General features: G+C 47.4%; 1 protein-coding gene across 1 annotated transcript; it reads left to right on the top strand.

Moving 5' to 3' along the window:
- The first annotated feature begins 3,891 nt into the window (after positions 1–3,891).
- LOC133925379 (uncharacterized) lies at positions 3,892–10,675 on the top strand. Its single transcript, XM_062371323.1, has 7 exons — positions 3,892–4,011; positions 5,363–8,365; positions 8,456–8,884; positions 9,119–9,144; positions 9,733–10,106; positions 10,161–10,398; positions 10,498–10,675. Exons 1-7 carry the CDS (start codon positions 3,892–3,894, stop codon positions 10,673–10,675), a joined length of 4,368 nt encoding a protein of 1,455 aa, XP_062227307.1.
- The last annotated feature ends 5,364 nt before the right edge of the window (positions 10,676–16,039 follow it).

Genomic DNA, 16,039 nt, shown 5'->3' on the forward strand with positions numbered 1-16,039 from the left:
GTTCTGTGCCGTCGTAGGTACCTGTGGCGAAAAATCGAGGGGACGACGTTATTCGGTACATCATGGCCGAAGCGACGCCCCATATGAATAATCGAGAATGCCATTCACCAAAGATAGCACCGCTCGAGTAAGCGATAAGGCGTTCCTAACATCCGGAAACATCGCAAATCGCCAATGTCACTTCGAGCGTGATGCCACCGAAGTGCCCAAAAAAGGAAACAAGTAATAATGTAAAAGCAAAATTTATTCTGCAAAGCGGTCAACATCAGGATCAATAAAATCCGTATACCACCGACTAAAAGCAAACTGAAAAGCAATGCCTTCACTTGCATGAAAACACGTGGTTGGGGCCAGCGGGGCCCCAACATGAGTCAAAGATGACAGAGGAGCTCTAAGATCATCTTCGCCGCCGTCATGTTCAAATAGTTGCGAAGAAGGGCCGCGGCGATAGCAAAGCTGCGGCCGGCGAAGTGGAACCCCGTTGTCATATTGAGGCTCAATCTTCGGCTCAAGGAGCATAGCCGGACCCTTGACGTCTCCCCGCGTGGTACAGTGCAAGTCGCGCTTAGCTCGGCGATTAACTAGCATCGAAGGGCTAAGAGACTTCCAAAATGCTTTGGTCCTAGTATTCATAGCATCATACGCTTTACACTTCGCATGCCAATACCACTCAAGCTCAACATCGGGATGACGACGGCTAAAAGACTCCTAGCAAGACCAAGACACAAAAAATTGTCCCTCATCATGGTAAGGGGGCAGCCTCTTCGGCTACCTACGCAATGTCCGAGGGGAGGACCTGCGTAGGGAGCGCAACAAGTCAAAAACACTTCGTAATAAATGTAAAATATATTACGTCACCAATGTGCAATACATTGCCCCATCACAAAAGGAAAACTAAAAATAGAAGGACGCTTCGCGCTGAATCATCCCACCTTTCCAGTATCTTCAGCCGCCGTGGTTGTTGCTTTAGACGAGGGATCATCCCTCGCCTTCGCCTGCAAAAGAAATATTTCATGAAAAAAAAGATATATGTGGTACGACCAAAAAGACAACAAAACAAGTAATATGAAGCAATGCACTCGCTGCGAGTTCATCTCTGCTTCTCAAAGAGCGAGCTCGCGATCCTGTTTGCACCAGTAGTAGGTGGTAAACGATCGAGCGGTGCTCTTCGACGCCCTCATGACGGCCGAAGTTGACAAGTCCGTCGGATACTGGAAGGTAGGTTTTTGAAGAGCGGTATGATGGTCACAGCCCATCATTTCAATTGACTGCACAAGACTCCGGGCAGCGGCAATCGCGCAGAAGTTGTCGTAAAGCTGAGCAGCCCGGAGAAGGCTTCCGCTGGTTTCACTAATCCAACCTATAAGTCATCGCAGCCCGACAAGATGGATTGTTGGGGGCGTCGCCGAGGCACCAATACCTTCGAAGGTATTGCTGATAGCTTCGCACGCAGCGATTGCCTTCAGCTCGAGCTCCCCAAGCACGTTCAGGGCATCTTAGAGACAGCCTTCGTCTCGCTTAGTTCACCTTGCAGCTATTGTGCCTTGGCACTCTCCGAGGCGCAAAGCGCCTGCAGGTCAAATACTTGTGCCTCAGAAGATTGCAGGTTTCGGCGCAAGCATTTCACCTCCACTTTGGCCACTTGCTTCTCCGAGCGAAGGGCGCTGAGTTCCTTCTCAAGCTATTCCAAGCGTGACTCAGCTTCCCTCGCTCGGCACGAGAACTCTTGTTTCTGACCTTCGGCTTTCTCGACGCGCTTGTACAGCATATCAATTTGCGCGTGTGCACTCCGGGCACGGGCTTTAGATTTCTCTGCCTGCTTGTGCTGAGCCCGTGATATAAGCAGAGTCTAGGATGTCACACAGATATGAGCAATTACAATAAGGAGAACAATAATAACAGAACATACTGGTATACCTTCACAATTGTCACGTCGGAAGCGTCGAGGAGCTCATTGACGGGCTTCTGGCTGAGCGGAATTTCAAGCTCGGGTAGGACGAAGGTACTAAAAATCTTCTTCACGTCATTGACCTCCCCAGCGCTTGGTTCGAAGTAAGAAGCCTTGAATGCCTCGGGCGCTATGGCCTTCGCATCAGGTAGCCCGCCAAGGCCCATCAACCCTTTTCCGCCACGGTGGGGCACGCTCGGGGTCGACGCCTCAGTCCCGGAAGAGGAACTCGAAGGCAACGACGGTGACGAATAGGCTACCACTTCAACATTATCAGCTCCTTCGACTTTGGTTTCCCGGGTGGTAGCCTCAAGGATTGTTCCTGTCTCTGTCAACTCCTCATCATCACTCAGAATTAGCGTTGGAAGGTCCACGCGCAAACAGAATAATGACTTCGGAGGCTGGGCCTCCTGGGTGCCTTCGGGAGTTTCCCGCCTGGGCATGTCACGTGACGCGGCTGAACCCTCCGTAGACATTTCCTCATGGGAACATCGGGGACAGCTTCGTGTGGCCTTTTCTGAAGAGCAAGGGCTTTCTTTGTCCAACCACCCTGCGGTGGTCATTCGAAGTGTTTCCTTTTCTTTAAAGGATGAGTGGCAACCTCTTCGCTGACATCTGCTGCCGGAGATCCATCTCCAGCACCCTGCAGCACGGCGCAGGTGTTCGGTCTTTCGTGGTAAGAAAGGCCCCGATATTCCAAGACTCGATTGAGTCTTCGAACGAGGCCTTGTTCGGCGCACAACTGTGCTTCGCCCGGTGTAAACTTGCCGACAAGCATTACAGCTCTGGCCTCCACTTCGGACACCGACAAATCTGGAAAATATAAATACGAGTAAGCAAATAAGGCCAAAGTTATAAATTATATATGGATGTTTTACAGGCAATTGCATACCCGTGAAGCCGTGCACGGGAGGGTGAGGTCGGCAAAGCCCCTCGGGCCCTTTTTCCCCAAATTCCAGGATAATCCAATCCCAGCTGAGGGGCCAAACCCCAGCAGCTATAAACTCCTCTACTAGGTCGCGGATAGATAGATATTTTGCGCATCTGGCGAGGGCCTCGAGAGCTGTCTGTTCGGACGCTTTCAACCGCACGTCTGGCGCGCGGTTTCCCCTAACCGCCTCACATTTCGACACGAGAAACTCTTCGGCCTCCACCTTGTGGTAGAACGACCATTTAGTCCAATCGCTCGACCATTTGTTCTTGTACACGACGACGGGCGTAGTTAGTCCAACGCGGTACGCAAAGTTCAAACAATCGTAATGAGCCTCGCTCTGGACTCCACGGGCGAAGACCGGTTTGGGTTGATGATGAAGGCGATGAGAAGTAGCGAAGGCCCTCGCAGATGCCTTTACTCCCTCTGACCGAGTGGCCCAGGCGAAGAGCCCCATCCTTACTATCGCATTGGGCGTCAGCTGGTGGAGATATACTTTGAATAACTTCAGTACTTTAATAACCATATCATCGCATGGTAGGCAAAGACCCGCTCGGAAGTAAGGAACAAATACAACCGCTTCGTCATCGCGGGCTCCGGTGTCTCTTGCTTGCCGGGGAGCCGAACCTTCGAAACATCATTAATCAACCCCTCCTTCACGAGGCTGGCTAACACTTCATCGTCCACCTTTGATTGCCCAATCCCAGCCATCCGTAACCCGAGTGCATCGGTTACGCCGGCTGTGTCACTTACACCACCGGTTACGCCACAAGTTACACCAAGTCCAACTAAGGTTACACTTCAAGAGACAAGTGCAACACCGGTTACACCAAGCAAAGCCATGGATACACGCGCTCAAGCCTATGAAGGACCCGTTACACGCAGCCGTGCAAAGTTACTCCAACAAGAGGTGCATACTTTCCTCTCTCGGTTACACCTTGATATTGATGAGAATTATATACTGCCTAAATCGTGTACTCTTATGTTACTTAGGTTTACACAAGAGGCGACAATGTCGGGTTACATCGAGGACGCTGAGGGTTATGCCAAGAACACCAAGGCGGCTGCTCCCGAGGAGAATGGGTTACGCGCCAAGACCCAGTGTTACACAGCAACTGCTCCAACTTCCAAGGCAAAACTGTACCATCTCGGGAAGAGACGGGGGTCATAATATACATGGTTGGAAAGTGCTTCAAGTCTAGTTTCCAACGCAACTGACGGCACGTCATTTGGACTTCCGAGCTAGGAGTAATGGCCATTTTCGTGAAGACTGCGCAGAAGACCCCGAGACGCGCGGGAATTAAAGACCATCTCGGGAGTGCTTCACCTGTTGGCCTTCCACCTTCCCAACGTGGAGACTTCAGTTCATACTTATCTTAGAGACTTGTTACTAGTATAAATACCCCTATGTACTGCTGCAAAAGAGAATTAATTTTGATCATTTTGAATGAACACATAACCTGTATGGTTTGCAGCCGAGCTGCTGAGTGCCTTGCACACCCTTGTTCTTCCTTGTTCTTCCTGGATTTGTGAAGAGATCCCTCTGGGGTCCTCTACTTCGTGCTCTACGGTTTCCAGTACGGCTGCACCGTTTTGTGTGGATTAGTCCCGGTTTGTGGTTCTGCGGTCGTTCGGAGATCGAGTCGAAGTCTTCGCGGTTTCGGTGCCTCTCTCCCCGTCGCTTGGTCGCATCCAACCTTGGCAGGTATAAAGCTAGTTATCCTCCGCTGTTCGCAGCAAGTTATCTTGTGATTTCCAACCTACTGTCGTGAAGATCGGGCCACCCCGAGGAGGTTTCCATCGGTATCTTGCTGTTGGTGATCTCCGACCCTTATCATGTGGTAATCAGAGCTATCGTTGTCACGGTAGGTTTTGTTATCACCTACTTATCTATCTATTCGTTTACCATCTACTACTGCTTTTATCCATCACATATATTTGTTTCGCTATATCCTACAGTCCACTAAAAAGCCACAAAAAAAAAATCCTATAGCCATTTCGTGGTACTGTTACTTTGTGTTCGTTTCGTTCATCTTGTTGCTAGTCACCATCTTTGTTCTTCCTCCGTACTCTTGTTTAACTTTTATCCGCACCCCTCATATGTCATCGTGTGTTTGCTGAAAAAAAAAATCTGAAAAAAAAAGAGTGTGAAAAAAGTATCAAAAAAAAAAGAAGAAGAAACAAAAAAGAAAAAAAAAGCAAAGAGGGCTGTGGTGCACTGACAGCAGCATTTACACATCATTTGAACGGTTACGCCACTTTGTTACAGTACCATAGCCTCCCTTGAACAGCCACCTATAGCTCCACAAAAAGCCGTAAACCGGACCTCTCGTTTCGTAATCCTTTCGACCGCTTAATCACAGCTGTGTTATACCACTTTGAGCACATTCACGGTCCTTGAGAACGAGCAAGAACTTGGGTAAGCAAGAGGTGAGATTGTGTGTTTCCACAAATTTACCTATTCCACTTTTTCTTGCAACTAGTCTAACATGGCAGGATCCAATTCGAGTGTTCATGGTGGGAACCACGGAGATGAAGAACCCCCTGTTGCACGGGCTGAGCTACGCCAAATGACCAACTCGCTCTTGGAGGCGATGGAGAGGATGTTCAACGAACGTCTTCCTGCAGCGGGTGGTCGAGGTCCACAACATCAACATGAAGACAATCACCGTGAAGAATTTGGTGATGAAAATTCTGGTTTTGGTGCTGGATTTCATGGCCGCAACGGCAATGGTCGTGGTGGTCATGGTGGAGGGCGTCGTGCTGATTTTGATCAGCGCGGTGGTGGACGGCGTGCTGAATTTGATTATCAGCGTGGAGGAGGACGTGGACGTGATCGTCGTGTACATTTTGATGATGAAGATGAAGTTCATGATGAGTATGAGGAGGGATTTGATGATAATGAAAATCCTTTTGGTCACCATGGGCATTTTGGACAGCCACATGAACATCGTCGTGGTGCTGGTCATGATGGGGAAAATCATCGTGGTCGTCGCAATAGAGATGATCCGGATAGCATTGCTTGTGTAAAGTTAAGTGTCCCAAATTTTTCAGGGAAAGAAAATGCTGATGCTTATCTTGAATGGGAGGAGCAATGTGATCAGATTTTTAGAGTGCATAATCTTTCTGATCAGAGGCGTGTCAACCTTGCTTTTGTTGAGTTTTCAGGTTACGCTCTCACATGGTGGAACCAAGTTCAAGAAAATCAACGTGTGTTGGGACGTGATCATATCAACACATGGGCTGAGATGAAGAGAGTGATGAGAAGACGCTTTGTGCCATCAAGCTATCAACGTGACCTCCGCAATAGGTTACAAACATTGAGACAACGATCAAAATCTGTTGATGACTACTTCAAGGAGATGGAGTTACTCTTGGTGAGATCTGGAATTAGAGAAGATGAAGAGTCAAAAATGGCAAGATTTTTGAATGGTCTCAATGAAGAAATTTCAGGTTTTGTTGAGATGTTTCCATATCATAATTTGCAAGACCTTGTTGATCAAGCTATGCGCACCGAGAGGAAAATTCAGCAAGAGGGACGAAGAAGGTCTTATGGGAGCCAATCAATTTCAGCCCCATGGCATCGGCAGCAGCCCGGTACCTCTGTTGGTGGGGGAAGATCACAAGGAGTTGCTGCTAGGCCTTCTCCATCCATTGGTGCTGCAAAGATAACGGTTTCTACTGCTTCTTCACCTGCAATTCAGCAAGAACAGCGACATCCTGCTGCAAGTACAGCAACCCCTTCTGTTGCATCAGCTGCTGCTTCTTCTTCCCATACCCGAGGCATTGTTTGTCACAAGTGCCAAGGTCGAGGACATGTTGCTTCTCAATGTCCTAGTCGAAGGACCATGATTATGAATGAGCAAGGTGAATGGGAATCTGAAAGCGAACCTGAGGAAGAAGCTCCAATATATGATGAAGAAATTATGCAAGATGAAGGTGATGAAATTCAACCTGATGATGGAGACAATAATTGCTTCATTTCTCGCCGAGTGCTTAGTGTTACTGCTGTCCAAGAAGAGAATAATCAGCGGCACAATCTTTTTCACACCCGGGGCATGATCAAGGACAAGTTGTGTCGAATCATTGTTGACAATGGCAGCTGCAATAATATTGCAAGTCAAGAATTAGTTGAAAGATTGGGACTGAAACAGCGGCGCCACCCTTCTCCATACAAGATGCAATGGTTAAATGATTGTGGTGCGCTGCGTGTAACAAACATTGTGACCGTTCCCTTCTCCATTGGGCGGTACAATGATCATGTGGAGTGTGATGTGGTTCCAATGGAAGCATGCCAATTGCTGTTAGGAAGACCTTGGTTGTATGACCGAGATGCTCAGATTTGCGGTCGTGCCAACAAGATTGTTCTCATGTACAAAGGAGAGCGCATCACTTTGCTTCCTTTGTCACCGGAGGAGATTGTGAGAGATGATCTGAAAAGAAAACAGCGAGCGAGCAAGAACCACTTGCGAGTGACCCACAAACATAGTGAAGGAGTGTTTCCAAAGCCAAATAAAACTCCACAGCTGCAAAGAACCGAGCCAAAGGGAAAAGAGGGTTTAGTGATGATGGCTAGGAAGGGGGATTTAAAAGAATTGAGTGAACCCAATGCTGTGTTCTATGTACTCCTGTACAAGGACAATTTTCTTGTCACTAACGACTTACCCTCTACTTTGCCTAGTGCTGTTTTTGATGTGTTACAGGAATATGAAGATGTGTTTCCTGAGGAAGTACCACCAGGGCTGCCACCAAAGAGAGGGATTGAACATCAAATCGATCTTGTTCCTGGTGCTCCACTTCCTAACCGTGCACCATATCGGACCAACCCGGAGGAAACAAAAGAAATTCAGCGCCAAGTGCAGGAGCTCATCAACAAAGGTTATGTAAAGGAAAGTCTATCACCTTGTGCTGTTCCTGTCCTTTTAGTTCCAAAAAAAGATGGCTCTTGGAGAATGTGTGTTGATTGCCGAGCCATTAATAACATCACCATAAGGTATAGACATCCCATACCTCGACTTGATGATATGCTTGATGAGCTTAGCGGTGCTATCATTTTCACCAAAATTGATTTGAGAAGTGGCTACCACCAAATCCGAATGAGAGAAGGAGATGAATGGAAAACAGCCTTCAAAACCAGGTTTGGGCTGTATGAATGGTTGGTAATGCCATTTGGTTTGACCAATGCACCTAGCACCTTCATGAGATTGATGAATCATGTGCTTAGAACTTTCATTGGCAAGTTTGTTGTTGTTTACTTTGATGATATCTTGATTTACAGCAAGTCTCTTGATGAACATATTGAACATATAAAATGTGTGCTTGCTGTTTTGAGGAAGGAATGCTTGTATGCTAACCTTGCCAAGTGCACCTTTTGCACCGACAAGGTTGTGTTTCTTGGTTTTGTTGTTTCAGCTCATGGCGTGGAGGTGGATGAGGAGAAGATCAAAGCTGTTCGTGAGTGGAAGCCTCCACAAAATGTGAGCCAAGTGCGAAGCTTCCTTGGACTTGCTGGCTTCTATCGTCGGTTTGTGAAAGATTTCAGTTCTATTGCTGCCCCAATCAACGAGTTGACAAAGAAGGACATTTCATTCCAATGGGGGGAAGCACAAGAGAAGGCATTTGAAGAGTTGAAAAAGAAGTTGACATCAGCCCCACTCCTTGCACTTCCAGATTTTGGTAAGACCTTTGAGATTGAATGTGATGCAAGTGGTGTAGGGATTGGAGGCGTGCTCATGCAAGAAGGAAGACCCATTGCATACTTCAGCGAAAAGCTAAGTGGTCCAACTCTGAATTATTCAGTTTATGATAAAGAACTTTATGCTCTTGTGAGGAGTTTGGAAACTTGGCAACACTATCTATTGCCCAAAGAATTTGTGATACATTCAAACCATGAATCTTTGAAACATTTAAAGGGACAATTAAAACTGAACAAAAGACATGCTAAATGGAGTGAATTCATTGAGTCTTTTCCTTATATTGTCAAATACAAGAAAGGAAAGGAAAATGTTGTTGCAGATGCTTTATCTAGACGTCATGCTTTGCTGTCCCAACTTGATGTTAAAATTCTTGGTTTGGAGAACATAAAAGATTTGTATGCTACTGATTCATTCTTTGCTGAACCATTTGCAAAATGTTGTGATGTCAAGGGATGGGAAAAGTTCCATTTACATGATGGATTTTTGTTTCGAGCTAACAAACTTTGCATTCCAGATTGCTCTGTTCGCCTAATGCTTTTGCAGGAAGCTCATGCCGGAGGACTTATGGGCCACTTTGGTGCCAAGAAAACGGAGCAAGTGCTGGCTGATCATTTCTTTTGGCCAAAGATGCGGCGAGATGTGGAGAGACATGTTCTTCGCTGCATAACATGCCACAAAGCTAAGTCACGCTTGAACCCTCATGGTTTATACACCCCTTTGCCTATTCCTAGTGTTCCATGGGAAGATATTTCTATGGACTTTGTTCTTGGTTTACCTCGAACAAAGAGGGGGAGGGATTCAATCTTTGTTGTGGTTGATCGTTTCAGCAAAATGGCACACTTTATTCCCTATCATAAGAGCGACGATGCTTCACACATTGCTGAATTGTTTTTCAGGGAAATTGTACGTCTACATGGAGTGCCACGTACCATTGTGTCTGATCGTGACACCAAGTTTTTGAGCTACTTCTGGAAGACCTTGTGGGGAAAACTTGGAACAAGGCTGCTGTTCTCTACAACGTGTCATCCTCAAACTGATGGGCAAACCGAAGTTGTGAACCGCACGCCATCAACTTTGTTGCGAGCTGTCCTAAAGAAGAATCTGAAATTGTGGGAAGAAAGCTTGCCTCATGTGGAATTTGCATACAACAGGGCGGTACACTCAACCACAAAATTTTGTCCATTCGAGATTGTCTATGGTTTCAAACCTACTGCTCCCATCGATCTTTTGCCTTTGCCTATGCAGGAACGTATGAACTTTGATGCAAGCAAGCGAGCTGAATTTGTAAAGAAACTTCATGATCGAGCAAGAGAAAACATAGAGAAGATGACCAAGCTGTATGAGCAGCGTGCAAACAAAGGGCGCAAGAAGATGTTGTTTGAACCAGGAGACTTGGTTTGGGTGCACCTACGCAAGGACCGCTTTCCTGAACAACGCAAGAGCAAGTTGCAGCCCCGAGCCGATGGTCCATTCAAAGTGCTTCGCAAGATCAATGACAATGCATATGAAATTGATCTTCCAAGTACTTATGGTGTGAGTACAAGTTTCAACGTCGCCGATCTGTCTCCTTTCTTTGGATTGGAAGAGTCGAGGACGACTCCTTTTCAAGAGGGGGAGGATGATGAGGACATCCCAGCCATCCGTAACCCGAGTGCATCGGTTACGCCGGCTGTGTCACTTACACCATCGGTTACGCCACAAGTTACACCAAGTCCAACTAAGGTTACACTTCAAGAGACAAGTGCAACACCGGTTACACCAAGCAAAGCCATGGATACATGTGCTCAAGCCTATGAAGGACCCGTTACACGCAGCCGTGCAAAGTTACTCCAACAAGAGGTGCATACTTTCCTCTCTCGGTTACACCTTGATATTGATGAGAATTATATACTGCCTAAATCGTGTACTCTTATGTTACTTAGGTTTACACAAGAGGCGACAATGTCGGGTTACATCGAGGACGCTGAGGGTTACGCCAAGAACACCAAGGCGGCTGCTCCCGAGGAGAATGGGTTACGCGCCAAGACCCAGTGTTACACAGCAACTGCTCCAACTTCCAAGGCAAAACTGTACCATCTCGGGAAGAGACGGGGGTCATAATATACATGGTTGGAAAGTGCTTCAAGTCTAGTTTCCAACGCAACTGACGGCACGTCATTTGGACTTCCGAGCTAGGAGTAATGGCCATTTTCGTGAAGACTGCGCAGAAGACCCCGAGGCGCGCGGGAATTAAAGACCATCTCGGGAGTGCTTCACCTGTTGGCCTTCCACCTTCCCAACGTGGAGACTTCAGTTCATACTTATCTTAGAGACTTGTTACTAGTATAAATACCCCTATGTACTGCTCCAAAAGATAATTAATTTTGATCATTTTGAATGAACACATAACCTGCATGGTTTGCAGCCGAGCTGCTGAGTGCCTTGCACACCCTTGTTCTTCCTTGTTCTTCCTGGACTTGTGAAGAGATCCCTCTGGGGTTCTCTACTTCGTGCTCTACGGTTTCCAGTACGGCTGCACCGTTTTGTGTGGATTAGTCCCGGTTTGTGTTTCTGCGGTCGTTCGGAGATCGAGTCGAAGTCTTCGCGGTTTCGGTGCCTCTCTCCCCGTCGCTTGGTCGCATCCAACCTTGGCAGGTATAAAGCTAGTTATCCTCCGCTATTCGCAGCAAGTTATCTTGTGATTTCCAACCTACTGTCGTGAAGATGGGGCCACCCCGAGGAGGTTTCCATCGGTATCTTGCTGTTGGTGATCTCCGACCCTTATCAATGCGCGAACAGAACAATGACTTCGGAGGCTGGGCCTCCTGGGTGCCTTTGGGAGTTTCCCGCCTGGGCATGTCACGTGACGCGGCTGAACCCTCCGTAGACATTTCCTCATGGGTAACATCGGGGACAGCTTCGTGTGGCCTTTTCTGAAGAGCAAGGGCTTTCTTTGTCCAACCACCCTGCGATGATCATTCGAAGTGTTTCCTTTTCTTTAAAGGATGAGTGGCAACCTCTTCGCTGACATCTGCTGCCGGAGATCCATCTCCAGCACCCTGCAGCACGGCGCAGGTGTTCGGTCTTTCGCGGTAAGAAAGGCCCCGATATTCCAAGACTCGATTGAGTCTTCGAACGAGGCCTTGTTCGGTGCACAACTGTGCTTCGCCCGGTGTAAACTTGCCGACAAGCATTACAGCTCTGGCCTCCACTTTGGACACCGACAAATCTGGAAAATATAAATACGAGTAAGCAAATAAGGCCAAAGTTATAAATTATATATGGATGTTTTACAGGCAATTGCATACCCGTGAAGCCGTGCACCGGAGGGTGAGGTCGGCAAAGCCCCTCGGGCCCTTTTTCCCCAAATTCCAGGATAATCCAATCCCAGCTGAGGGGCCAAACCCCAGCAGCTATAAACTCCTCTACCAGGTCGCGGATAGATAGATATTTTGCGCATCTGGCGAGGGCCTCGAGAGCTGTCTGTTCGGACGCTTTCAACCGCACGTCTGGCGCGCGGTTTCCCCTAACCGCCTCACATTTCGACACGAGAAACTCTTCGGCCTCCACCTTGTGGTAGAACGACCATTTAGTCCAATCGCTCGACCATTTGTTCTTGTACACGACGACGGGCGTAGTTAGTCCAACGCGGTACGCAAAGTTCAAACAATCGTAATGAGCCTCGCTCTGGACTCCACGGGCGAAGACCGGTTTGGGTTGATGATGAAGGCGATGAGAAGTAGCGAAGGCCCTCGCAGATGCCTTTACTCCCTCTGACCGAGTGGCCCAGGCGAAGAGCCCCATCCTTACTATCGCATTGGGCGTCAGCTGGTGGAGATATACTTTGAATAACTTCAATACTTTAATAACCATATCATCGCATGGTAGGCAAAGACCCGCTCGGAAGTAAGGAACAAATACAACCGCTTCGTCATCGCGGGCTCCGGTGTCTCTTGCTTGCCGGGGAGCCGAACCTTCGAAACATCATTAATCAACCCCTCCTTCACGAGGCTGGCTAACACTTCATCGTCCACCTTTGATTTCCCAATTCAGTACATCTTCGGGCGAGAAGTCCGGGCCTTCGGTGCCATTCGGCTCAAAGGGGATGACTTAAACAGGAAATTACGCGAAGAGCTGAAAGGGGGGCTTCGTCCGAGAAAGGCTCAGAAGACCGTAAGAGGCTTCGTACGAGAGCAACAGCTTCAGCAAAGGTGCGGTAAAAACATGTGACCGCGGTGTGATATTTATAGCGTAGGGGGACGACGGTTAAAACTACGCAAATCAGATTTTGAACCAGCGGGGAAAACTACACTTTAGTGTACATTAATGACATTAAATGCATATCAACGATATAGTTACCAAGAGACCGTTTGGCCGTGCTAAAAAAAATTAATTTTCAACGAAGTGCATCCGCCACATTAGACTTCGACAGGCCGAAGGGGACGGCGTTGAGATATATCTTGCAGACTACAGGTTTGGCCTATCGAAGATAAACCTTACCAGTAGGGGGCTACTGTTGGGGATGATCTCCCCCCCCCCACCCCTCTTCGGAGGGTAGCTCGAAGTATATTGGAAAGATCACATACTTGTCATTGCAATTTCGTTTCAGGGACTTCATCTCAAGGTGGCGAAGACTGTGAAGCTCCGTCGATCGAAGGGTGTAGGTGCGCCCGCATCCTCGATTTCCCGTGTTGGCGAACACATAGGCAGGCCTTCGACTGAAGGACGAAGCTCGTGCCTGCGGCCCTGAGTGATCGCGACGGCTAAAGGTAGAACCCGACCTTCGCTTGGGGGCCGAAGGCCATCTGACGGACAACTGAGTGGAGAAGACTTCGGCAGATCTTCGGAGACGAAGATCACCGCGGGATAGTGGGTCCATTTTGGTCATTCAGGGCAGGGTTGTAATTATGTAATTATGCTCACTTGTACCATAATGCCCCCGGATATTCCGAGAATGTAGTAGGTAAAGGGGTAGGATTTGTAATCCACGCCTGGGGTGGTCAAGTACGGGCTATAAATAGGGCTATACTGTGCCCACACAAGGATCAAAAAACTGTTCCACCTCTAACACGTGTCACCCCGAGGGCCCTTCGATATTCCTGTAACAGAAGGTCCATATTGTCTGGGATCTCGGTCCCAACAGAGGCCGACGATAGGATGATCAGGGCCAAGTTGGGTGCTTGGTGTTGGATGATCGAGGAGGCCAAGCGGAGTCAATGGTGATCTTAGTTGTGCACATGGAGGTCAAGCAAATCATGGAAGGAAGGATGAAGATGGCGTGTTGACGAAGTCAAGTGAAGGGGATGCTGGTGCAAGTGATAAGGTGTCCTAGGGGGATCAGGAGCGGGAGAGACTTGTCGGCGATCAAGATAGCAAGATTGAGTACACGCATCAATATCAGATCACTTGGGTAACCAAGTGGCTGTGAGTCACGCTTTGAGCAGTGTGCAATCCCGGTTTGGCTGCAAAAACCGTGGGAGGATGGAGTGTATGTGGCATCATCATGAGATTGCGTCGAGGCGAGACTAAGTCATGAAGGCGCCATGGCCATCCGATAGATGGAGAAAAATTCAGATGAAATAACCCCGCTGGTAGGTGGAAGTGCATTATAAGTGAGGGGTAGTTTAGGGATAGGATTGCCCAAGGGTTAGGCAAACCCCTTAGGCCTATAAATAGAGGGGTATGGTTGGTGGAAACACTTGAGCCTTTAAGAGTTTTTGGAGAGTTTCTGAGAGCCTTTCACTTGTGTTGTGTGAAGAGAGAGAGGAGTGCTTATCCTATGTTTAGGTGAGAGCTTTTGTGAGAGTAACACTTTGTAATCTGCCAAAAGAGGGCGTTCCTCTGAGCTTAATGAAGAGAGTGGATTTTGCATATCATTGAGTTCATCTCGTTCTAGTCTCCTGTTATTGTTCAATCTGGTGATGTCTAAATGACCAGGAGAACTTCTCCATATGGACACTGTTGGTCCTTCCCGGGTTCGTTTAGTGGGTGGGAAGTGGTATGTAATTGTCATTGTTGATGACTACTCTTGCTACTCTTCGGTGTTCTTTCTTGTGAGCAAGGCTGAAGTGTTCTCACACTTTCAGATTTTAGCTTTGAGATTATTCAAGGGACTCTCTGGTGCATTGAAAGCAATTCACGGTGATAATAGAACTGAGTTCAAGAACTATTTCTTTGATGCTTTTTGCCTTGAACATAGCATTAAGTATAAATTTTCTGTCCCACGTGCTTCTTAGTAGAATGGCGTGGTTGAAAGGAAGAACCGCATTTTGGTAGAGATGGCTAGGATGATCCTCGAGGAACATAGGACTCATAGAAAGTTTTTGGCTGAGGCTATTAGCACCGCTTGCTATATCTCCAATCAAATTTTCTTGCTATCGATGTTGAAACTGACTTCTTATGAGTTTCACTTTGGAAGGAAGCCAAAGGTTTCTCACTTGAGAGTTGTTTGATGTCGGTGCTTCATCCTAAAGCGTGGCAAATGTTCTTGATGGGATTTTCTTGGGGTATTCTTTGCATGGTCATTCTTACAGGGTTTATAATCTTGACACTAGCACCATCATGGAATCCTCTAATGTGACTTTGATGAATTAACCCCGTGTGCTAGTTCTCCCTTTGAGTGTGCATGTCACAAAGAGATTGGTGAAATGATGTGCGTTTGCCCAATCTTCCGAAGGTAATATGATAAGTCGATTGGTGGAGTTTCGACATTGATGATCCAAAGGCTCCAAACAGAACAGATCGAGAACCCTCGCAACCACTACACCACTACTCCGTGGTTATCAACTGTGCCAAGACGCTGTTGACCTCACCAAGAAGGCTTTTCCTGCAAGAGAATCGAGAATACAAGAAGAACCGGTAGATGCAATCTGAATATTGCTAATTACTAATGAAGTACTCAAGTTTGGGCTTCAACAAACCGATAAATGGCGAAACTGTCTAAATCAGAATAATCTAAGTTAAACCTGAGCCAAAACTATGATGGCTACCGTATATTTATAGGGGGACATGAGGGGGTCAACCTAGGGTTGTGCAGCCATGGAAAGAGGCGTGCACAACCTGGACTCGGACCTCGACACGATTACAAAACCTGACAGGGTCCAGAACGATGACGTAGCACCTTATTCCTTCGACTTTGACTAAACTATAAGGAATATTTAGTCAAGCATAGATCCATTGGAAAGGGCTCGACATAAGCTTTCCAGCAGGTCCAAGAACACCTAAAACGAACTTCGTATGAGAGAGTTATGCCCGTTTTACTGACGTGCTGTCTTGAGACTCGACCACAACCATGACTTTGACCACGTCCACGACTTCGACTAGAGCTTAGTCTCGAGTCCGAGTAGACTTGTCCTTCGAGGGGTGACATCTGGGTAAGGTTGTAGTGCTTCTCCCATGTTCCTAAGTAATAAAATATCACAAGAATTTAGTAATAATACATTCAAGGAAACATGAACAGCGAGAAACAAGTTCACTTGGTGGTCT

This window comes from Phragmites australis, chromosome 7 (genome assembly GCF_958298935.1).
Source record: "Phragmites australis chromosome 7, lpPhrAust1.1, whole genome shotgun sequence".
Lineage (NCBI taxonomy): Eukaryota > Viridiplantae > Streptophyta > Magnoliopsida > Poales > Poaceae > Phragmites > Phragmites australis.